The 26,513-nt window shown below is 41.2% G+C and overlaps 1 protein-coding gene across 3 annotated transcripts in view; it reads left to right on the forward strand.

The window, feature by feature from the left end:
* gfra1a (gdnf family receptor alpha 1a) overlaps window positions 1-26,513 on the forward strand; it is a 94,828-nt gene that overhangs the window by 51,716 nt on the left and 16,599 nt on the right. For all 3 annotated transcript variants that reach the window (XM_053875195.1, XM_053875197.1, XM_053875196.1), the window contains 6 exons: window positions 4,112-4,290; window positions 7,858-8,030; window positions 13,237-13,346; window positions 15,598-15,732; window positions 20,177-20,358; window positions 23,166-23,213. In XM_053875195.1, coding sequence (XP_053731170.1) covers window positions 4,112-4,290; window positions 7,858-8,030; window positions 13,237-13,346; window positions 15,598-15,732; window positions 20,177-20,358; window positions 23,166-23,213 — 827 coding nt within the window. The remainder of the gene's footprint in view (window positions 1-4,111; window positions 4,291-7,857; window positions 8,031-13,236; window positions 13,347-15,597; window positions 15,733-20,176; window positions 20,359-23,165; window positions 23,214-26,513) is intronic.

Raw genomic sequence — 26,513 nt, forward strand, 5'->3', positions numbered from 1 at the left:
ACTGTTATTTGCAGTGTTTATGGTCCGTCTGGTTTGGACAAGTGTTATATCTCATGTTCTTTCTGTAGCTGCTGCCTTTGAGTCCTTTGATCTACAGACCTGCTTGGAGCTGGTGAGAGACGACCATCGCCACATTTCATCATCCCTGGTGATTGTTCTGAACTGATTCATGAAGAATAGTTTATAACTCTGACTTCTGTGTCCACAGTTAACTTGAAGTAAACGTTTGATGCTCACACTCTGATCGCTATTTGTCTGCTCCGTATTGAAACGTATGATAGTCATGATGTAATAATAATGTAAAATAATAATGTCAAAAAAGCTTCACCTTCGTCTTTATTGTTCCGAAGAGCTGTACACTACGGTGGGACGCCGCCACTGCTTAGATGAGAGGCGATGAGATGTACATGACAGTTTTCAGCATGGTTTCACGGAAGAATCCCACAATGACTGATGTCCATGATGCTCGCGGAACTCAAGTGTGCATTCCACGCATTCCAGTCGGACGTGAGAAGGAGACGGACCCTGATGACGGCTGCATCTTACAGATTTATTTCTCTTAGCTATAAGATAGCAGTTTGTTGTCACCTAATCAGTAAATGTTCAAACTTCCCCCTTTGCTTCACTCTGAAATGTGCAGTATAGCAGACTCACAACCTCATGGCTTTGCACAATAGACTGCATTGGTTTTCTTCCTGTGCGCAGGAACCTTATTTGTGTGATTGGTGTCATAGTGTCATTTTTTAAAATATATTTTTGGTTTTATATTTTCAAATTACCCTCATAGAGCCTTGAGATTTTACTCTACCAGGTTGGAATTCTTGATTACCATACCAGAACAGTTTTCCAGATTCTCTCGGCTCTATACCCAAGCAGAATAAATTCTGTTCAGTTGTGTTGACGTTAAATACTGAACAGCCTACATGTACATGTGATACCAGGTGACATTATGTTTTGGATGGTTGATCAAATCTGGTGGGTAGTGTTTTGTTTAGTTTTTTTCTTTCTTTTTTTAGTGTAGTAAAGTGTTCACTCAGGCTATATAGCTCACTTGTGCAGAATACTTCCTAATCAGCAGAAAAATTGTGTACTGTAACATATTTGTGGATTTTATTAAGTGGCCTGACCTGGCACGGTCCACTCTCAACCACACAGCTTCACTCTGGCTGTCAGCTAATGAAATCGGCCTTGCTGGAGACTGATCACAGTGGAGAACATCTCTGTCCACCATCCCACACACTCTCTTGCCTGTATTTTCTTGCTGTCTTGCTCTGGTGAACTTTCTTCTCAACATCTGCCAAAGACGGTGCACACTAATCTTGAACACAAAACGTCTACCTCAGATGGGCAGAATTATCAGCCTGTTTGTGGAAACAGAAGCAACAAAATGTTTCTGTTTGCAATTTCAGACTGAATTCACTTTTTGCTATGTCTAATTACGAAACCCAAGTGAGGTTGATTCACTATTTCAATGTTGCCTTTATGAAACCATGATGATTGATTGTTCAATAACCCAGGATGTAGTGTCAACTAAAAGTTCACATATAGTATGATTGCCATTATAACAGGCTGTTACTTACAAACCCGGCAGTTCTATAATCCGGATACTTCCTAGTGAGTTAATCCACTCACAAGAGGCCTCATGGGAGCCAATAGAAACATGATCAACGTGCTCTCTGCAGTTGCTGCAGCAGTGGTCTAGAGAGAGCGAGCTCTGTGCTGGGCTGCCCAGCTTTTGACCTGAACTAAGACTGGTGGATGATCACAGGCAAACAACAGCGTTTCCTTCCACCAACTGAAATGATCTCTCCATGCATCGCAGTCATCCATTTGTGTGACATTTGACTCATTAAAAACATTGAAAATGCTTTTGATTTCAGAAGGTGGTGCAAGGTGAAAGTTCTCAGTTCTGACTTCAAACCATCCCTTCAAAGTGCTGCAGCGGCAGAAAGCAGCATTGTCCTCCTATCTGTTTTTCTCTCCTGTCTCTTAATAATCTCCCCTTTCGTCGAGAACCGTCCCAGAGCAATAAAGCCACCCAGCACTCGGAACAGCAAACAGCAGCTCACATTTCCCAGTAATTGATCCCTGCAGTGCAGCTTTATCTCTGGATCCCCCTGTATCACCCTCAACACTGGACTTAACCAGACATATTGGCTGATATCCCGTCACAATTATTTTCACGTCTGCCGTTTGCAACTCTGACATCCCTCCCATTGGCTCCCCCTCGCTCATATTTGAATTCCAGCTGGAGCTCCACACTCAACAATTTCATTCTTCTCAGACTACAAATTGATGGAGTATGACGTGTTCCCACTCATGCTGCCATGAGAGCTATGGCATGAAAGCAAGCACGTTTGACTTCTTAACAAAGTTGTATTCTGGCTTACTTTTTTTTCTGACCTGCGTCCATCATGCGTGCCTGACGGAACAAGGCTCGACTGATGTAAAGCTGTTACTTCTTGCTGTTGTTGATCACGGTAAATACACAATCTCTTGTGTCCTAAAGTATTTTAGGATCTCATCATAATCAGAAACCTGTTGAAGCGCTTCGTCTCCCATTCTGACTGCCTCCAAGTGACGCCTCTAAACTTAAATGGAACGTTGTGGAGAGTATGGAGACAATGAACAAAACAGGCACGGCTGCAGAGATAATATGAACTTCAGTCTGGGATTTCTTGGAAAATAGAGCAAACCAAAGCCGTGGTGGGGGATGGGTGGATGACAAATGGTTTATGAGATATCAGGTTTGAATTCAATGCTGGTATAGATTTTGCTTACAGCCTCCACACTGCTCTGAGAGACTGGAAAAGGTGAAACGACATGTTGGAGAGGGACACACTTGTTTTTGCTGTTACCCATTGACAGCATAATGTGAAGTCAGTACTGATGTGAACTCCTTCAGAACATCAGAAAAAGGAATGGTCTGGTGATCTTTTAATTTCCCCCAACACCAAAACAGGCGACAGATGGTGACAAAGGCAGGATGATGGCAGAGCGTCATCAGAGAGACTTTAGGTGAGGCATAATGATGATGGTGAGTCAGAAGGAGGTTAATGATCCAAGATGATGGGACCTGTGTAATCTGGAGCAGAGGATGTGCCGAGGTCAGCATATGGCTTGGCAGTGTCCCGGGGTAATTGAAATTAGGGATGGGGTCCGGGAGGAAGCAGGCAATGAGATAATCAATTTGAAGCAGGGTACGAAACATGAACCAGCCGAGTGATAGAGGAGCCAGTGGGTCGATGTGCTAGAGAAGTTGCTCTTCCCACCAGGACTACAGATGGCTTTAGTCCCAACCAAGTGTATTCGCGCTACTGGTTTGTATGTCTGTGTGTGTCTTAGTGCCATCTGGCAGCAGGTGCGAAGATAGTTCAGCAGATTGATGTTTGTGTTCAGAAAATAGAGTGTGATGTGCTGTTGAGAAAGAATGAGTAGCAATGCATGGCCTGGGAGCCTCATGCAGCCAACGCAGCAAAATTAAAACAACTGTGTTTTATGTGGTTTTGTTATATTTCATTTTGCCTTTCTGACCACTGTATATATATTTAATAAGGTCGAACTGTTACCATCATAATGTTAACCCTAAATTTGGGTTTGTCAAAACACTTGACCCATTCTCAAGTCTTGAAACCAAGTTTTTCTAGCTCTGTGATGAAATTATGACGCCAGAATTGTGTGAATGCATGACCCTGACCAGTCAGAAAAGAATGGGGTGGATGAAACTTGAATCAGGACTTAATTTCAGACTTAATACCTGAATGTGTTTCGGTGATCAGCGCTGATTTAAAAGGTTAAAATGATTGAAGAGAGGAACAACCCCTGCTGAATCTGCCACGGTGGTGGAAAAATCACCCCGTCTTTCAATCACTATGCAGCAATTAACTCTTAAGATACTACAAAAGGAGTAATTTTCCACTTTGGGATCTGGTCTATGTAAATGCTTTTGCAGTCACTCACTTGCGAAGTGCGAAGGAGTGTGTATACAAAGCCAAAGCCAGATTATCTATCATCCAGGACACGTGACAGCATGTCTTTAGATGCTGAGACTGGTCTCCTTGGCTTTGGATGGTGTCTCACTCATAACTTGTCCCTGTTGTGGTTTCAACAGGTGAGCCTGCTGTTGCTCGAGAGAACAACTGTCTGAATGCAGCCAAAGCCTGTAACCTGAATGACACATGTAAGAAGTACCGGTCAGCATACATCAGTCCGTGCACCAGCCGAGTGTCCACAGCTGAGGTCTGCAACAAGAGAAAGTGTCACAAGGCCCTGAGGCAGTTCTTTGACAAGGTGAGGTGTCACAAATGAATACAAGCAAAACATATGGGGGTCTTACCTTTCATTTCCTACTTTGCTGACATGATGTATGAGTGCCGCATCATTAAGTTGTCCTGTTTTTTTAGCTGTAATTGTGTTCATACAGCAACAGAGTGATATCTTTACCACCCGTTGATGAGACTAAGATTGATTCATAGATTCGTAATTTCAAATATATTCTAATTCAAGAAACAAAATGTAAATAAATTTAAAAAAAAAACCTCATGAACTATGATTGCCATTCAGAATAATGGTAGGTTTCTAACTATGTGTCATAATGTCTGGATGGACCCAAGTGCAGCTAGAGTTGGTTGACAGATGACATGGACAACAAGATTAAGTTATACAATTTAATCGTAGATGTAAATAAACAATATAGACAGACAAGTACTAGAAACTAAGGGCGCCGGAAGCCAAAACGCGAACCGGGATCAACACACAAGGAATGGGAGGAATCTGGAAAACAAGACAGACGGATTAGAATCGTCCTGCTAAAAACTGGGTGAACAGAAAAGCACTCCTGGAGTTAAGCTCACGCAGTGGCAACAAACTGAAAGCGCTCGGTGGTGGTAACTACGCACACGCATGCAAGGGTTAATCTTCATGGAATATATAACAAAGGAGTGAGTCTGATAAAAGTGCTCACGTGTGGACTGGATAGAACTAGGAGAGAGGCAAGAGTGAAATGAGGAAGAGCGAGGTAGGAAAGTTACGGCTGAATAAGGATTCGAGCGCACAAAGAGAGCTGCATTTGTCTGTGAAGGTGAATTAAAGACAGGAAACGGAGATGAGGGAGAATAACAAAGTAAAAGCACATGGAAGGCATGCAGAGGAAATACAATATATGTAAAAACAGACCTACTGGTGCAAAACATGAGACTATGAACCTGGCCATGCCGGCATCACATAAAACGCTCACTGATTCACAAGTACAGTATATAAAATAGTTCTCAACAGGCTGTTCTGTAGCCAGGATGCATTCTTATGATCCAATCAAAAGAGGGCTCACTGTATCCCTGCCCCACAAAGAAAACAGAGAAATCTGATCTGATCTGTTGCTGGAGGAATTGTCCATTGAGATAAAGCTGGCAAATGATCACCAGCAGAGAGCTATTCTTCCACTGAACAAAACGTTCTAACCATATGTCTCATTCCTATAGGATATATGTTGAATATTAAAAAGGCTTCAAGGAAAATGCTTTTAGGAAATTGGTGCCAGATGAAAGTTCAGCCGAGTGCTGCAGCGGCAAGAAGCGACATTGTCCACGTTGCACAGCAATATAGAAATCTGAGGATCATTTGTAATCTACAGTATTTACATTTACAACAGACAATTGGCTTAAGAAGACTTTATTTTAATTGCATTTAGATTCTGCTAAATGAACTGCAAGACGTTTCCAGAATCGAACTTTCCACACTTCTGTCATCTCAGATGTCATTATAAATTTGACACACTGCACACAGTCAAAAACTGTGACCTATAGCATTTTCAAGCACCACTATTCAAATCTACAGTCACCCAACCAATGACTGATGACCATGGCAGAGTGACCCTAATGCTAACGTTTTCTTCCCATGCATGAGCTTTAAAATACCAATATTTGTCATTCTACCTAGCTTTGCCACATTTCTAGGGCTGCATATGTAGCTCCGCCCTACTTCCTATCTGAATGGTCGAAAAGTGTTTATTTTCAAAGCTGCAGATGGTGGCTATCAGCTCAGACAGCTGGGCAACATTGAGAATGACGTAGTTGAAGTGTTCCTGTTAGCTGTTGCAACATTACTAACTCATGAAATATGACAATGCTTGCTTTACTTTGGCAGAGTGATAAATTTGTTCAATCGTTCTCATTTATTTAATCTGACACTTAGTGTGCTTCCTGTGGAATATGGACTTGGAATCAAAGTGGCAACAACCCATTTTTAATACAAGAAACTAAATATTTGTCTCAGTAACAGTGTTGAACAGAAGAGAGACTTTTCAGACTGGGTCAATAAATGTTCATCATCAGTCATTTCATTGGTTCACAATCACAATGTGTTGGTTTGTTAATTCCTTAACAAACCAACACACAAACTTATGCGAATTTATATATTTCCAAAATGTAAAATAAATACTGATCTGTGGAGTGTTTTAACCCCTCTCCAAGTGCACCTGTAAACAAGGATAACACAAGGGTCTGAATACTTACCAAAAGTATAATTATTATTTATATTCATTTGGAACCAAAAATACATCTCCAGTAAATCACCACAATAGTATCATATGGGTGTACAACAAGCAGATGTGTAAATGCACCTAAAGGAAAAAAAAAAAAAAAAAAAAGGGAGAGGAGAGACAGGAGAGAATCTGAGACACTTGGTTCAATATTATGGTAACAGATATTTGTGACCCGACACTCAATTCTGTGACCTGATGTTACTGAAACAAAAAAAGGTTATGTCCTACATGTAACTAGTGACTTCAATTCTTTGGCACACACATATTTCCACCAGCAAACCACAGTTATACTTGCTGTCATTTATTAGCAGCATAACTATGTTTGTTCTGTATCTGTACACTGGTCAGACAGTCACAGAGCTTCACATCTACAACCACAGGCAAAGCTGCCATGAATTCATTACTGTAATGGCCCCAAAAAGCCCACTGCCCCTGGAACCAACGCGCTATGCCTCTGATAGTTGATTAAAGCTAAGTGTCCTCAAAGTGTGTTTTTAAAGAGAGTTGGTGATCTGCTGGTCAGAATCACAATATATCATCACATCTGTTTGTGTCTTGCGCACAAAGGCGTCATTGATTTTGCCATCAGACACAAAATGTGTGTAATTACTGGCAGTGGTGTCTCATGGGAGAAAATACCAGTGTGTCTAACAAGCTCAGATGTGAAGATAAAAAATGCTCAGACACATGAAACTGCTAATCAGAGATGTTCGGTTCCCATGCAGAACGATGTCCCTTCCAACTGATGACATTATTGGAGCATCCACAGCAAGAGCTCTACTGAGCTCCGCGCTCACTGCTCACTGCTGGAAGAGGGAAGAGGTGTGGTGCAGAGCACAGCTTGCTCGCTTGACATTTTAGATTCAATTTGTATTTCTTTATTTATTTGTTTGTTTGTTTTTTTTTTTTTTTTTCACAATAATGTTGATGTAGATTGGCTGGATCATAATACGCATCCGTTCAAACATGCAGGAAAAATGTGATGCTGGATCAGAAGCTTTACAATCTTGCGGTGCAATGATGCTAGTGCTCCCATAGAGTACCTGACAAGCATTTGATAGACTGACAAAATCTTAAAAATGATGATGACAAAAAGAAGATAAAAAATGCAATCTAATAGTAAAGCAAAAGATGGTACACAGCATTATTTTTCCTTTGTTTGTGTAAAAATGAAATTTCCGGTTTGACATTGAGCTTATTTGGGCCGCAGACAACCAGTGGGTTGTCCTTATGACATGCTGGTCCAGAACAGTACACAATTTCAGAGCATATTGGTGATGGACTATTGCAGGAACAATGATTGTGTCCCCTCTTTCTAGGTTCCTGTGGAACACAGCTATGGCATGCTGTTCTGCTCGTGTCCAGCAAGTGACCAAACAGCATGCTCTGAGCGCAGACGTCAAACCATTGTCCCCGTTTGCTCCTATGAAGAAAAGCTGAAACCCAACTGCCTTGAGCTGCAGGCTTTGTGCAAGACCAATTACATCTGCAGGTCAGAGACCAGACTACTTTTCACCTAGTCAGTGTCCTGGAGCCTCATGTATCAAAAAATGTGACTTTTTAAGCTCTTTTTCCAAACGAATTTCCGTTTTACTAAGAAAGAAATGAAAATTGAACCGTGCTGTACCATACTTCATGCATTTCTATCAATGATGAATATTGTATCACACGTTTTTATTCCACAGCTGGATTTGTGTTTATATCAAATTTAAACCGCATACATGTAAGGCCATTTGCTTTGCCACGATCAGGGCCACATTCTCAGCCAATCATTGAGCAAATCAAATGTGAGATGAAGAATGCAATTTGGAGGGGTTGGATCAACGCATGACCTATACATAACAGCTTGATTTTTCTTGTGACACAACAGTTTAAAGTGTTTCTTACAAGCCCCTGACTGCCTCTGTGAGCACAATGCTGATACTAATATAATGGATACTATGACTTCCAATTTGTGTCCTATGAAATACATTCTTCCCTGTCCGTAAAATATTGGCAAAAATGTGACAGGTGGACCCACATCTCTGCAAATATTTAATCACTTCTTTTCATAGGACAAATGCACTTTGACAGCATGGAAAGTAGTTAGTGTATTTACTGTGTCACAGTGTATATTTACTGTTCCCTCAAAATAACTCAGTCCCATGTAAACCATAGGCAACAGAAGTGAAAGGGTCCAGATTGGACCCACAGGGTCAGTATTTTGTTTTATTACATGTATAATGTTTTGCAGTAACTGTCTTCACCCTCCTGGGCATTGTATTCACCATAGCTTCACAGGTTGCCTCTGGAATCCTTCTTCACACCTCCTGACAGATGACAGAGACTTTGCGGTTGTCTGCTTTCCATTTGAGGATACCCCACAGATCGCCTTCACCCCCAGCTTCTTTAGCAAGGCAGTGGTCATCTTGCAGGCGGGTTTGGGGCCGTTATCTTGTTGGAATACTGCCCAGTTTCCAAAGGGAGGGGATCATGCTCTGCTTCAGTATTTGACAGTACATGTTGGCGTTCATGGTTCCCTCAATGCACTGTAGCTCACCAGTGCCAGAAGCACTCGTGTAGCCACAGAGCATGACGCCCCCACTGCCACGCTTGATAGTAGGGTTAACACACTCGTCTTTGTACTCTTCAACCAAATAAGCTTATCTTGGTCTCATCATACCATAGCTCATGGTTTCATTAATCCATGTCCTGAAGGAACGTTCACACCACCGCCACTTTTTAGTCGTGGTAGCAGCATTCATCAGTGGCAGGTTGCCTCCTCATATTGTGATTAGTTGTCACCTACCCGGCTCGAACACGTCACCGAAGTAGGTCAACGCCACATTATTGCGCCATAGGCGCTCACACTGGTGAATTCAACCACTTCCTCCAGGAACGTTGACTGGAAGCGGCCGCTTCGACTGGTACTTCAGGCGGAATCGCCGTCAGTTGGATGACCTGTTGACCTGATCAATGGCCAAATGCAGGACACCAAGTTTCCACAGTATATCCTCTGGCAAACGGATGTCTCCGGTAAGCAAGTTAATGTGTAATAGTGTATGCCGAATTGTGTCTTTCTGACCGTCATCAATTCTTGAACTTTGCCGAGTAATTTTTGTAAATGAACAAATTTTTGGAGATACCTAATCTGCCACCATCAATAATTTCTACATAATAATGTGTATATTTACAACATTGTTTGAGTCTTGTCAGTGAGCACCACTTTGTGGTAAAAAAAAAAAATCCAACTGTTAAATGTGTTGCATTTATCCTGTGAGGTAGATGTACTGTTGTGTGGTTGATATAAAATTCTCACCTACATATTTATGTTTACATATCTATGTATGTTTTATATTTTGCAGATATTCTGTAGCTGGAGGCTCATTCATCAACTGCTTCCACGTTGGTGTGACTGTCCACTTCCAGGAGCTCACCAGGGGACCACAGCCACTGACCTTTTTTGTCGAAAATTTAAGCTTCTCCATCGTGAAAAAAAAGCTATCAGTGCTCCACAACTGTTCCTTCAAGAGCCACCCACGTAGAGGAAAGGTCCTTGCATATTATAATTCCTCTCTGCAATAAAACACAGCTGTGTTTTTGTGTGCTTTTGATTTTTTTTCCTTAAAGCCACTTTCCGCAAAAACAAAAAAATAAAATCATTCACTTATCATTAATTTATACTACACCCAGAATTATTATCAGACAGTGTTTTGAACAATGTGGGTCAAGAGAGGAGCAGGTGGGGTGGCGTCTGGTACCAGGACCTTGATAACTGTCATGAGAGTTCATCAGAAGATGCTTGAGCAACTGGGGACCCCATCCCTCTCATTGGTTGTTTGGTGTCCTGTACATATTGAAAGTCGAGTTAATTAATTATCTGTATAGGACACCAATGGTGTTAATCAAAAGTTAGTTATGTCACAATGACTGTGCTTAAACAACGTTGGACAGAAACATTTGATATTGAACATTTAAAATTTTAACAGAAACAGTAATTATTTATGTCGCAATACATACATAATTTCCACAGTCGCTGCAGAATTTGCAATGTAAACTAGGCAGACACTGCGTTTAGGCAGTTCTAACTTGATAAAAGTAAATAAGTATCTCAAATCACCAGGAACGCCACCATTGTGGCGAACATTCCCTAGATTTCACAAGATGCTTCCGATTTAAGTCCTAGTAGAAATTACAAAATTAGTGTCACTCACGACGGGTAAGGCAAAAAGTCTGCAGGTAAACAACAGCAGCGATTAGCTTCTCCTCCTGCGCATGTAACTTGTAGATCTGGTCTTGATGAAAGTATTTCAAAGAATTTAACTACTGCCATGGTTGCCGTAGCCCAGTTGTGTCGTCTTCAGTGGCCAGATTCGCAGAATGTAGCACAAATCACATTGTGTCACCCACTGCAGTCGACGCCATATTGGTAACTGCTGATCGCCATCAATTGCCACGACTTTATTGACTTTGAACGTAAATCAGTTGTGTCACTTGCAGAAGTAGCTTGGAGTGTGAACATACTTAGTCTGCATGTCTTTAGCAAGCTGTTTGTGGGCTTCTTGCGCATCACCTTTGAAGAGACTTCAATCTGGGATGACAGCCAGGCAGACCATTTTGATGCAGTGTTTGGCGTATGGTCTGAGCATTGATTGACTGGCCACCCACCACCTCAACTGCCGCAGCAATGCTGGCAGCACTCTATTTTCCAAAGACAACCTCTGGATATGTCGACCCTGGCGAGGCCTGTTCTGAGTCGAATCTGTCTACTTAAACCGCTGTGTAGTCTTGGCCACCATGCTGCAGCTCAGTTTCAGCGTGTTGGCAATCTTCTTCTAGCCTGGGCCATCTATAACTCTTTTTCAGGTCATCGGCGAGTGAGAGAGTGAGATTGACTCGCCACAATGACTTCAGTTGGTTACAAGAGTCTAGATTGGAACGGACACTTTCCCCTGGCTGCAAGTCCATTTCAATTAGTGATGTTCGATTCCACTAATTTTCTTTCCGATCCGATACTGAGTAATATTCAGGCTGGTATCACTGATACCGATACCGAGCCCTATATGCATGTGACTACACCTAATCATAGCTTCCTTGAGAGTACAAGGATGAGTAACTTGTTTATTGTTTATTGATTTATATATACATTATACATTACAATAAATTATTATTTAATGATTAACAACCACATAAATAGCATATTTACCGTCTCCCCCTTTAGTCTGTTCCATTTTTTTGCTCAGAACCTCTCCTGCCTTTGAAAAGACTCTCTCTGCCAGTAAGGAAGTGGCAGTAATTCCCAGGTATCTCACTGAAAAACAAATTATGGGACTACTCAGCACTGAATATCTAATGTTATTAGGTTCAACTACACCTAATAACATATTAGGTACAAACAACTATTACACTGGCAACTCAAAACTGAAATTGCAAGTAAGATATTTACACAAATAGTGCCACAATAATTGCACTGTTAAATTAATATAAATGATTAATTCAAGTTATATATATATATATATATATATATATATATATATATATATATATATATATATATATATATATATATATATATATATGTTTTGTTTTGTTTTTTTTCTCCTGCAGTTCTATTTGCACTGTAAAATTTAAAAGATCTACTTAAATGGTGAATTACCTAGCAATCCTTACATGAACTAATCTTGGCTAAAGTTAAAATGGGTGAGATTATTTCTGTGATTATCTCTATGGTACACATACTATTGCTTTATTATTATTATTTATATTATTTTCTACTTTACTTCACCTGGATATTGCCTGCCTGCTGCACAGAATGACTCCGACAGAGACGTCTTGTCTCATCTTGGCAGCTGCAACCGAGGCGGACGCTGAACAGTCCACCTCCCTCGGCCTCATCGATGCGTAGTATTGAACTGCGTGGTTTAACCTTAAGTGTTTCACCATGTTTGTTGTGTTGCCACAACTTCGTATTGTTTTCCGACAGGCGTCACACACAGCTTCTTGGTTGTTTGTGGCGCTGAAGTAGCTCCACACATCACTCTGCTTACGATCGGTCATTCGGGCAGAAGAAGAGTAGTTCTCACCAACCGCATGTCCAGACAGGATTGCAATAGTTTAGTTACTTTTCATCGTGTTCCTGTTAAGACTATACATTACCTCAAATTACTGAAGTATCGAAAGTATCGATATTTTGTTTGGAAAAACGATTTTAGAGAATCAAGATCCGGTATCGTACATAATGATATTTCAGGATTGATCCGCACATCACTCATTTCAATTTCACAAGTGATTGAACAAAGTGGAAATGAGAATTAGCCTCAGCCTTGTTTTCTCCAGAATGCAAACAGTCCACTGCAGTTGTGTTAGTTGTTCTTCAATAGTCTGATTACAAGCAGTCAAGGAGAGATCAGTTTCCAGTCCAGTGATCACTTGTGATATTATCCGTACTTCAGAGTTGAGAGGCCTTCTAGAAATCCAGGAGAAAAGAAAGGTCAAGGGGTTTCATACTGAGTCACCAAAATAATGAATCACAAAGTGCCTTATGATAGTACTAATGGTTTTCTCATCAGCAGCTGGTCTTGTCTCCATTGTGTTGCTCTTGTCATTGTCATGCTGTTTTGTCCCTTTGTCCCCGACTTGGAATTTCCCCATTCAAGAAAGAAGAATCTTGTTCTTCTAAGAAGTGACGTGTTCAAATCTGAAACATTTGTGTGCTTCAGGTCTCGTCTGGCTGATTTCTTTGCAAACTGTCAGCCTGAGCCTCGCTCTCTCTCAGGCTGCTTGAAAGAAAACTATGCAGACTGTCTGCTGGCGTACTCTGGGCTGATTGGTGAGTCAAGCACTGGTCATTTTGTGACACTATCTTTTTTCTGAGGTAAACATCAGTCAACATTTCTTATTTGCAAAAGAATGTTAGTTCACAGCGACAAGCTGCGCGATTCAGCAACAAGCTGCGCGATTGATGTCTGACAAAAACATTAACTGTCAGATTTAGGATTGGCTTTGTAATTACCGTGACTTAGTTTTGTTAGCCTCACTTTACATCTTTTCGACCTTATTTATTCACCACCTCATCATGCAGTTCCTTCTCCCAATTGAAAAAAATTGAAATCCCATTCAATCTCTCCTTGTTTTATAGCAAGTACAATGAAGCAATCTTTAAGCCAGAACGTTTTTTATTCTTCCAATTGTGTAAATAGATACCCCATTAGATACCCCTTGCACTGCATGGCAAACCGCTCACCAAATACATCTAGGTACAGTGTCAATCTACACCTATGGGAGTCATTAAGGCCATACAGACATGCAGTACACTGACACAGCATTATCTGAAATGCAGTCCAGCCCTCTTTTTTTATGGATGAAAACAAATTGACGACCACACCCTGAAATGTTTTTTACAACTCAACTACTCCTTAAAAGCAAGCAAGTGGGCCTGACAATCTTCTATATAATAATTAAAAAAAAAGTGATATAATAACTTGTACAGTAATTCACTAACCAGTGCAATTGAAACAAGTATTGATCCTCAAATGCTGTATCTGGATATAATACTAATATCTCATGCTATAGATTCTACTATGACAGCACCATAGCTCACCAATTACCATTCCACGTTGGTTGTTTCGTCAGCCAACTCTAGCAGTGAAACTGACAGCGAACCATGAACAAAACTTAAACCTAATTATAATGGCCCCGTTATTCTGAAGTCTTCATCCTCAAATTTAGAATTAACCTTGTGGGGACCAGCCAAATGTCCCCACAGTGTCATACAGTCCTCACAATAATAGTGATTTGTCAAGAATCCACTCCCACAAAGTAGGATAATCAATGTACACACACACACGTTTGTATTTCTATCCCTGTGGGGACATGGGGAGGTCTCTCATTGACATAATGCTTTCCCCAGCCTCTCCCCCTAAACCTAACCATCCAAAACAACTGGCTCACCTTAACCATGACTCTGAACCAAACCTGAACCTAATTATAATGACACAGTTACTTTGAAGCCTTCATCCTCAAATTGAGGTTTGGGCCCGTGGGGACCAGCATGAGGTTCCCACAAAGACATAAGGTCCCCACAAGGACAGTGTATTGTCAGGAGTTGGTCCCCACGAGCCAGCATAAACGAGCAAATACTGACACACACACACACACACACACACACACACACACACACACACACACACACACACAGTGCTGAATCCAACAGTCAGAAATCACTGACCACAGCAATTTTCTTTCCAGAGCATCTCAAGGCAATTCTTCAATGAATTCAGCTGCGCTCTGACTCCCACTGAAACCCCACACGTTACTAACAATGATTAAGCATTCTTATTACGCTGTGTTTTTATCGTCCACAAAAGGAGGGAGATAACAGAGCGCTTCTGCGGCAGTGTGACAGTTTAATGCACATTTCACATTGCTTATTTTATTTCCTGTGTCTGCTGGAGAAGCATCTCCAGCTTTATTAAACAACAACAAACTTAATTTCTCTGAACACATTTAGTCACCTCAGCTGAAGAGTTGCAGCTTGTGTGAAAGGAAAGGTTCTCAGTGGTGCCCACTATGATTTGAGACAGTGGTGCAGACACAAAGAAAAGGAGCAGAATTGGAGAGGCTCATGCTTGCATTCAGAGTGACTACAAAATCTATGATTGTAAAATGGTATATCAGAGGCAAAGGTGATAGAACAAAATGGGTATGAGGTCAGAGAGGATATACTCAGTTGGACCAGGAGGTACCAGGAAAGAAGACGAGAAAGACAAACACTAGGGTTCCTGGGTCTGATCAATGAAGAGGGGAAAAGGATGGGTGTGAGACCTCTGAAAATCAGGACACTGTTTCATGAAACCTCATAAACCCTTCGATGCTGTGTCATGAGACCTCAGCAAGCCATCACTACGATCTAGCCCTAGGACCCCTGCAAGGAATCGTTTGTTGACTCCAGCTCTGAAGTGAGAGGGCTAGAAAGACGAACACACATGCACGCACGTCCATATGCTAAAACACTCGCCTGTATATACAAACATATCAAAGAGATGTTGATGTACAGTTCCACCCCTTGTTTTCGTTTGCAGGCACAGTGATGACTCCGAACTACCTCCGCTCTTCAAAGATGAGTGTGTCACCGTACTGTGACTGCAGCAACAGTGGCAACAACAAGGATGAGTGTGACAAGTTGACTGAGTTCTTCACAGACAACACTTGCCTCCGTAAGTTCCTTCATCATTTTGATTTAAGGTGTGTACCAAAGCAGAAGGATGGTGCCACAGAGGAATAATTTTGTGGTTGTTTTCTATTGTGCCGTCAGTGGGCCCTATCCCACATGTCCAATTTATGTATATGTTTTGTCATATCATTTCATAAGAGCTTACTTGCTTGTTCCTAATAACCGAACCCTGTACACATCCATACCTGCTGCCACTCCCTGCCCGGCTGCACTGAATACATCTTTCTCTCCTTGGCAAATCAGGAGATTTTCCCTCATTTGAGCCCAATACGTTTCCGTTACCTGACTACATGGTACCATCCCCACTACATCACCGTCCCCACCACTATTCTATCTCTGAGAAAGGCCCTTTACCACCTCATCAAGTTTACCCCAGAACTTTTCTTTCTTTCTGCATACTAGTGATGTTCAGATGAAGCTCTGTGAAGCTTTGAAGCTTTCAATGCAATTGGTTTTACCAAAGAGTTAAGTCAGTACCTCACGGAGAGCCTCATTTGCTGACTAGTACCATCAAGTGGACATTAGATGTAAAACTGGCAGCTAGAATGAGGATGTTGTGAGCCAAGCTTTGCTCAAGATTGCACTGATTATCATGACAAGAGACAGAACAGTGGCCATAAAGGCACCTTTTGTCCCGACAAAACGAAAAAAGTAAATTGTTGATCACAAACCCAGTTATCAAATATTAACCAGTCGTATAGTAGAAGGTTTTTGTCAAAATATCATCAGTATGGATGTCAAAATATCAATGTATTTCATGAGCAATACTCAGAACAAAAGCACAAAAGCTGTTGGAACCAAGTTGTGTCTGTCCGAGAAAACAAGAGGTGAAGAGGCTGGTCTGTGACGGAAAGTTCTGGTCTGGATCGACCGTAGCCTCCTGCCAGTGGGAAGACAAAAAAAAACAGTCCAAGTCCAGGATGAGAAGGGTCGGCTCTGATCCGACCCGCGCGTCTCTGGGTCCTGGAGACATACAGGTCCTGAAGAGGTGACAGGCTGCAACCGATCAACTTCTCAGCTGAACGTACGATGCGCTGCAGTCTGTTCTTGTCCCTGGAGGTGGAGCTGTTGTACCAGACGGTGATAGAGGAGGTGAGGATGGACTGGATGATGGCTGTGTAGAACTCCACCAACAACTTCGTCGGCAGTTTTTGTATCTGCCTCAAGAAGAACATTCTCTGCTGGGCCTTCCTGATGAGGGACCTGATGGTTGGCTCCCATTTGAGGTCCTCTGTGATGGTGGTGCCCAGGAAGCAGAAGGAGTCCATAATGGAAATGGGTGAACCAGCCAACATGAGAGGGGACTGAGAAAGCGTGTGTGACTCTCCTGAAGTCGTTGACCATCTCCACTGTCTTCTGGGCGTTGAGCTCCAGGTTGTTGTGGCTGCACCAGGACACCAGCCGCTCCACCTCCCTCCTGTAAGCCGACTCATCTCCATCTGAGATGAGCCCCATGATGGTGGTGTCATCCACAAACTTGATCAGCTTCACAGACTCGTGGCCTCCGTTTTACCGGTGAGCTCCGGAACCCGGCCCGCGCGGTAAATCTGAAATCCCTCCAAATGAAGCGCAGTGTCCAGGGTGAGATCGCTCAACCACGCCTCCGTGAAACACAAAACACAAGAGGAGGAAAAGTCTCTGTTCCTTCTCAACATCAGTGCCAGTTCATCCATCTTATTGCTGATTGTCACGGGAAGCAGAGTGCGCGATCCTCATCGACGTAGGCGAACCAGCGCACCGATACGTTTCCCTCTCCTTCTCTGTCCCAACCAAAAGGTGAACTAACTCCGAAACTGACACCAAAAATAGACGGAGTCATAGCCCTGATATTCATCAACTGATCTCATGTATAAGAACATGCGGATGCTCCATCAATACACAAAAATAAGCAAAATAAGACACACAATAATTCCAGGCCAGCCTTCGTCTGCACCATCTTGAATGCATCATTCATCATGACTTCATCAACTTTTACTTTCAAACTCAAGACCCTGTCTGACTCCATCTTCCCTAACATGGGATACACACACACATATATATATATATATATATATATATATATATATATATGTATTGTTCCTTACCTGAATTAACAATTTTCCTTGTGTATCGTCCGACTCAGCTGGCACGCTCCTCATGATGGGTAGATGAGTTTTCATGACACACGATACTGGAGGGTTGATGGGGCTTCAGAAAAACAGGATTCTGTTTTTCAGAGGCCATGCGATGGCACTGGCTGGTGTAAAATGTAAAATGAAACCTCACAGCATTTCTAAACAGTGCCATTTAGTGGCCACTCAAAAGTCAGGACACTGTTTCATCAACCCTGCAATTCTGTTTCATGATACCTCATGTCATATACCTTCATTCCATTTCCTCTAAAGGTCTCTGCATTCAATGTCCCAACACTTCCCTGCCTCTATTATTTCCTAATATTTCTTCCTCCTGTGTTTTGATGTAATTCACAATTCGCAAAACAGTAATTCAATTTCCATTGGTCTCATAATGCAGTGCCAAAGACACCTTCGGTAATATGGCTCCGAGGATCATTGGGACCCACGAACCCGTCCACCACAGTGGTTTATTGAACACAACTGATCCCAACTGTGGGTTGTGGTTATAGTCAACAGGATCATACCATGAGATAAAACATCAGTTGCTCCATAACAAATTAACTACACTCCTTGGAAATATTTTAAAGCCTTTCATACAAACACTGACCATGTGCAGAATAAGTGTGTTGCTTCCTGCACACATATAAGAGAGCATAGACATTCTGCTGAAGCCTTGTTATCTGTGATGCAGTCAAGTTAGGACTTATGGTGAGACAACAGAGCAAAGAAAATAAGAACAGAGGGAAGACCATGAAGCTATACTCACAGCAAAATAATACAGGACTTTCCAATCATGTCATGTGGAAGATAAATTCAAACCGCCCACTTTGTTGTAGTGAAGCGCTCATTAGAGTTAAAATACTACCTTGCCAAGCTGCACAGCGGACACCTGAGAAATGTGAAATCACCCTCACAGACACGTTCACTCTCAATACTGGTAACATCAATGGTTTTTGCTTATAAACACAGGGAAGGTGTTGCTTCCCTCTAGCAGTTAATTCCGTGTTTGTCAACATTCTGTGTGCCCACAGCAACATTTTAAAGGTGTTCATAGTTGATAGTTTCTTTGTGTCCACTGGACACCTCTGACTGCGTCACTCTCCCTGTTCAGGCATCAGATTTTCTTCCGTCATTTTATAGATAAAGTGCCTTAAATCACCGTTCAGTGACTGTGCTGTTTTTACTAAAAAGAGCTGGACGATTCTGAGAATTTTTGTATTGATCCAAAACCAAGTAAATATCATGAATGTGCATTGGCAGGTATCTTGCAAGAGATTATGTATAGCAATACCGGAGCAATACATTTTGATATTTTCTTACACCCCTAGTAAATATAGGACTAGATTTGAACCTTGATGCTGTACTTTACATGATGATCATTCAATAATTTTGTGATTGTGCCTCTAGTTAGTTGATGATGATTAAACACAAGACAAATAAATGTGAAATTAGTTAAATAACACAATTTCCCTTCAACAGTTTACACAAAGGGTTAGGATTTCAGGTATATATATTTAAATGTATATATTTTTCCAATATAGGTCAAATGTTTGAAGTTCCAATGAAACCAAAAAAGTGCAAACATTTGAGTCCTATGAACCAACATGGTCAACATGAAGTTCAACATTCTGATTCTGATTCTGAACATGGATTGCAACCGCCTTCTGCATCAACGTGTGATGCAAAAGCCCACTTGAGAGTTGTCAATATGTGACGCCCTCGAAGTGAAAATGAGTGAGAATTGATATTCCAATGACATTAACGACAAACTGACTTTAGCAGAACACAATGAAAACTTTGTTAGATGTCATCGCTGTTGTATGGTTGTTAGCTTGCTGTGAAAGCATCATTACTAACAAACAGACAGTAACAAAATACACCGCAGAATGAATTAGATTCATAAATCGAGGCACTGCTGCATTTGGTTTTGTGGCACTCAGTTGTCCGTTGCTGCGATGGTGCACGAGTGTGTGCGTGTTCCACATCAAAGCCACAGAAGGCTATTAATAGGGCCACTAACGGACTGTAATGGCAAACAGTAACATCAGCAGTAATTTAGACTTGTAGTGAATTAATAATGTGTTGAAGTGATAATGCAGACTAACGGCCATCTAACTCACCTTTAATTGTTGATGGAATATAAAGTTTTATTTGAACTTGGGGGCTAAAAGGTGTATGATTTAGGACCATGTCAGCTGTTATTTTGTGAAACATTGCCAGAAAATACTGAGTGAGGCTTTTCCGGTGTGGAACTGATCAAAAGACTATATATATATATAAATTGATTGTTTCTGTTTTCTGTGTTTGCTGTAGGTAACGCAATCCAAGCATTTGGTAATGGAACAGATGTGAGTGCGTGGCAGCCTGTGCCACCAGCTCACACAACCGTCTCCACAACATTGCCGTACAAAAAGAACCGTGATGGCAACTCCAACACCATTGATAACCACATAAACACAGATCAAAGCATCTACCACTTCTGTGGGAATTTACAGGTGAGACACACAAACACCTTATGGGAGCACACACGGACCATGGTCTCCAGTCAGTAGTTCATAACCAGTCTTGTTCCGTGGTTTCTCATGGGAGGGTTTTGTATCTATGCTTCTGTATACATATGTATACTGTCATGGGGGATTTCTTTGGACAGTGCATCCACAGCACTTTCAGGAAACCTTTCACTTTGCGTCCTCCACTTTCTCTGTGAAATGCTGCCACTGTTGTCAATAACTATAGAAGAGGCAGGGCAGCTGTGGAAACTATTGTGACTGTCCAGAACTAAATTTAATAGAGGCTCAGTGATGAATGTTATAACACCAGGTATATTAGAGATCAAAACAGCTGGGACATAGCAAAAATGGAATTGATTGAATGAAGACTGATGTGTGTTGAGGGCAGCAGTGACAAGCGCTGGTGAAACTGAATAAAAACCTGTTTATGTGCAGTAAACTTGATTGGCATATGTGCAGTGTACAAGTTAGGGGATTTAGGGGAAGTTCGATCTAAGCAGCAAAACTGTCTTGACTTTAAAGTTTGCATTTAGCATGACACCTTGTGCAATCAATAAAGTGAATGGAGGGACATGCTAATAAGACCTCAAGAAAATGAAACAAATACAAATTAAAACAGTTAGATCCAGAACATGACTTAACAAAACTTAATGCCAAAAATGCATATATCATAGTCTTCATCGTGCGCAACAAGGCTTCCTTATAAATGTATGTATTTGTATCTTTGTTTGTGGGATCCAGGTGGAAGGTCTGCTCCGGTGATGACGTCAATTATTAATAAATTAATAAATGTGAAGTATTCTTCACATCAGACCAATGAAATTACAGGCATTTTCTTTGCATTAAAGCGCTCAACGAGCTCAGCGTCACCTTCCAGAGATGGGTACTCGATTCGCTGTTTTAGCAAAGTAAGATGTGCTTTAAGACCAAATTAAATATTTTAAAATACTACATGGACTAAAATAGGCAATGCATATGAAACAAAAAGTGAATTAAGTAAATATGGAGCAAGTTAATGAATGAAAACTAATTAAGCCAACTAATTTGTCACCAATACATTGTGCTTTATCATATAGTCTGAACAATAGTTAAATCTCTGGTTTTGCTTCTGTTTCACAGATATGCAGTCTGTCTCCAACCAACCCTGAACGTTTTAATGATATTGAGTACTTTTGTACATTTTGGAGTTATTCTGTTTGCAAATGAACACACAAATCCCCAATACAAACTCTTCATGAACACACTGTCACCACAATCAAATGAAACTTGATTGTGGTGACAAAGCTGGCTTCGACTGTGAGAAATTGTAACTTCCTAGTGTGACTTTTATATGGCGTTAAATGAGCCGTGAGATGCCAATGTTTGACAGCAGCTGTTAGGAGAGGCAGGCCTGAAGGTTTATTCCTGACCAATCACAGCATAGTCAGTGTAACTGGGGTAGAACAAAATTTTCTAATATAAATATTTTGAATTATAGTGTTTTGTGCGAACAGCTACGTACTGATGTGTTCAGTTGGAGTCCAATATCACTTTAAAAGTCACTCAAATTGCCAGATTAGTTCCTCTTTTAGTAAATATTTCATGCCTGAGGACTGATTCCTGATTATTAATATGATACCATTCAAACATTTATTAGCAATGTGGCTTGGATATCTTTCATGATTACATATGTTCGAGTCATTAAGTGTTGCTTCAATTAAAACAGTCATATTTCAATTCGCTTACGATTTAATTTATATTTATTTGTATCTCAAATATTTAGATATGCAATATTAATATTTTCAGGTCTGAACAGAAAAAAAAAACCTGCACCCCAGCCTTAGATTCCAACCCCTCACAAAACAGCAGTGACTATAAGACAGTTTTGGACTCATGTTGTGACTCCTTTCTTCTCATGAATAGGCACGAAGTCCCCATGTACAGATCCACCTAATATGACTTATCTAACCAGACAGACAAAAGCGAGTATTTTCCGTCTAAGTGTTTCTGAATTGGAAATGAGCCAGCAAGCAGGGACATGTTGTTCTGATTTATGCAATCAGAAGGAAAGATAATGTCAACTGAAGGGTCACTTCTTCCGAATTGCTAACAGAGCTGCATCATCCGGCTCCCACGTTGATCCGGTCTTAGGTACAAGCGATTTCATGAGTTATTTAGAAAAGAAATGTGTTTTAGAAATTCAGTAGTTGAAGCTGCCACTGCTTGTTATCATACTCACCCACATCTACAAATGAGAGAGTGTCGAAGTCGTCCTAGTAAAGCACTCCAGAGATTTAAACATGGTGTTGGGAAACTACAGGCATAGATTTACTGGGATCAATTTGGTCTCTCAGTTTATTAAACCAAGGATGTGGTCCTTCCTCAATTGAAGGAAGACTCCTGAAGTACATTCAGAACATTTTTTTTTAGTGTCATCAATTGAATTCATGGCAACTCCACCAATTCAGTCTTAACACTACACAGACAACAGACAACAGACAACACGATTATATCACATCACATCAGAGTTAAGGTATTGGGCCCTCACCATCCTTGTCTGAGAAGGAGCAGATTTGCGACAATAATAGCCCTGTTATTGTTAAGTGTGTTGCGCCCAAGGTGGATGCAGCTCTTAGAAATGTTAGGGGCAGGGCTCCCAGCACCCAACTGCATACACCCAATTACAGATGAAACATACATATTGCATGTAGATTGTATAAGGAAGTATAAGGAGTGTCGATCATACAAAACAGAGCTATTGTCATCATGTCCAGGGGTTATTAATGTTCTGATGGTTGTGTTATTTTCTCCAGGCACAGAAATTCAAGACCAACTTAACTGTGGATGAAGATTTGTGTGTGGTGAGTGCCCTGATCCAAAACTCATATCAACATATGACATATCATTTGTTCATTCATACTATGATACTGGGTCCAAAGCATCCATTCAACTGTCACTTCATTTCCCTCCTAAAGCCACCATATATTGTGCCTTGAGTGTAAAACGGTTGACCTGTGATGAAGCACTGCACTGAGGGAGCAGAATAAGAATTATAAGAAAAAGAAATGCTATTTCAACATCAGTTGAGTCTTTAAACGTATGAATGGAAGAGGATGATAAAAAGAAACAAAGAAAGAAATAAAGAAAAAAGATAGAAAGACAGAAGCAAACAAACGAAAGAACATCATGTGCCTGCCAACTTTGTGGGTATACAGTTCCATACAGTTCAGGTCTAGTCAGAGTGTAGTAGACACACGAGCCTAGCAAGCACAGTCAGAGAACAGTCTTATATAATATTCATTTATATTATTCTATTTAATTGTCTATAAATGTGACTGCAGCTGATTGTTGCATTACAGGCAAGAAACTGAACAAACTTTATGTAGCTCAAACTTCCCTGCAAGGTTCATTATACTGTCATAGCAACTAGAAAATGCATGGGTGGTTTTAATTTATGTCTCGTTTGTGGGTGGGCAAGTGCGTTGTAAGACAGTAAGATGTCACCGCTGGTTGCTGCATTGATGCTGAAGTTGCTAGTCGTGTTGGAGTACTCAAGAATACTCTGGGTCTCAGTTTGCTGTGCTGCTTTATTGCTGCATGTCCACATGCCTGTCCACTCTCATACACTTGCTGATCCAGTTTTATCAAGTTTGTCTGCCTAAACAGCGATTGGACACCGCAAGTACTCGCTGCAGCATAGACATCCTGTTTAGTAACTTTGTTTTCATAATTTCTTGCATCCAATGCTCCGCTGCCTGCACCAAAATCGCATCCCTGTCATGGCCGAAATCCACCTCTCCAGAAGTCCTGTGCCCTGTTTGTTTGTTTTCACATCTGGGATTTTTGAGCTAAATGGGCTCTGTCCTGAGACAAAGACAGAGACAAGTTTTTACTGTGTAAGCGCCTTTAGACGCAGTCTCATCTCTCTTTATACACATTATTTCTAATATTTCTTCAATAGCATCTAGGACGTGTGTCAAGACTAGTCCACAGTTAAAAGTAAACTATTAAGAGACATGAGATACAGATGGCTCAATTTAACCCCTAAATAAAGCTGGCAGAGCAGTCTGTCAGACACGTCCAGGTTCTGCCAGAGATGTGAAACATTGAATTTCTTATCTCTTCTCATCTCATCTTAGTTAACTGTTATATTGAAATATAAACAAATAATGATGTTGGACACAAACTCCACTAATAAGTTGCATCCTGAAACAGTTTCAAGAGAGGCTGTAGTGTGTTCAACAAATGGAATAGAATGAAAATGTATTTATCGTGATAATTGTCGTTATCGCTGAAATTACAACATTTATCGCGATAACTTTTTTTCTTTATATCTGTATCAAAAACAGCGACGCATGGTCAGGAACAGGTGTGCTGCGCAACATCATTCACAATCTCTGGCGACCTTGTGTCAGCGAATCACAACATTGTACAAATGCAACCATACAAATAATACAAAAATACAATTAAACCCCAAATAAATAATAAATACAAAAATGAAAATGTGCAGCGTAATGTGGTGCAAGTGGAATCTGTTACATTCCCCCCAGCTAAATTCCACTTGCACCCCGAGTAACAGATTCCACTTGCACCCCGACACAATCTGAAAACACAACAGAGAAAAAACAACAAAATTAGAGGTACAGACCACTCAAAACAAACAAAAAAAACAGCATACAAAACATTCACTGACCAATTACCACCTAGTTGAGATCTTAAATAATAATATTAAAAGTGTAGTCACAGATACCCAGACCCAAGTCTTTCCTCAAAAAAAAGAATTAGTGTGAAAAGTTGGCCAGACTCCTTCACACACACAGGGAAAGTGTGCCTGCTACACACCTCAAAAACACTATAACCACCAGGTTCTTCAACAATCCAAAGATGGATAAAAAAAAAAAATGTGCAACACACACCAGTAGAACACATCAAACTAATCTAACCTTGACAAGCCTTCTGTTGCATCATCTCAATAAATCGAGTGACAGGTTTGAACATTCTCCCTGCTCTCGACCTTGCTCGATCAACTACTGTTCCAGACACCTCAGAGTTGTTTGCGTCACCTTCAGGAATTGACCTAAAACACGACTCAGACACTGGCAAGTCTCCAATAATGTCATCATTTCATTCAGTCAGACGAACCTCCGTAGCTTGCGCCGAGTCAGAGGAAATCATCGCCTGACTAGGAGAAGTCCTCAAACTATCAATCCGCCCATTAGTCACAACATCCTGAGACACGTACCCAACATCCACCTCTGAATCAGCTTGAATAGAAGTCTCAGACGGCAAGAAGGACACCCACATTCTGGTCCGGTATTCAACTGAGTCAGTAGATGTCACTTCCACAGGAACAATGGCCTCATCCAAATTCACAGACTCATCTGAAGAAGAGACAACAAAATCATCATTCCCGTCCACAAGTGCATCATCTGGCAATGGAAGAAAGTTCACTGGCATAATCAAATTTCTGTGCGCCACTTTCTCGCGCTCAGTTGACGTGTTCTTGATTCTATAAGTGTGACTTGCATCACTCTTGTCAACAACAAGATAAATGTCACTCTCCCAGCGATCTGCAAGCTTGCGTTTGCCGTGTTCTGCTTTGTTGGCTAACAACACTCGATCGCCAACCTCAACAGGAGCACCCCGCACCTTTTTGTTGTACAAGTCAGAAGGACGCTTCAGTTGTTTGGTTGCAGCAGCCTGCGCGACCGTTGCTTCCTTCAAGTCCTTTCTCAGTACTTGCACATAGCGATCATAATCTTCTATGTCTGGCATACTAAATACTCCAAGTGGCAGTCTCGGAACTCTACCAAACATGAGCATAAACGGTGAAAAACCAGTCGTTTCATGCACTGTGCAGTTGTAGGCAAGTGCCTTCAAAGAGTCAGGCCACTTATGCTTGGCTCTCGGAGGAAGTGCCCTGATCATGTTTCCCAATGTCCTATACATCCTCTCACAACCACCGTTTCTGGCAATAGATGCACCTGGCAACAACTGTGATAGCACTGCGCCGAGACCACTAGCAGAGGCATCAACTGAAAAAAGAAAGGCCTGGTTGAAGTCTGGATGAGCCATGGGTACCGGATCCAACAGAGCCCTTCTTAGGTGGTGAAAAGCAACTCTGCACTCATCAGTCCAATCAGTGGCAGACAATTTCCGCC

Source organism: Synchiropus splendidus, chromosome 9 (genome assembly GCF_027744825.2).
Source record: "Synchiropus splendidus isolate RoL2022-P1 chromosome 9, RoL_Sspl_1.0, whole genome shotgun sequence".
In the NCBI taxonomy this organism is placed as follows: domain Eukaryota; kingdom Metazoa; phylum Chordata; class Actinopteri; order Syngnathiformes; family Callionymidae; genus Synchiropus; species Synchiropus splendidus.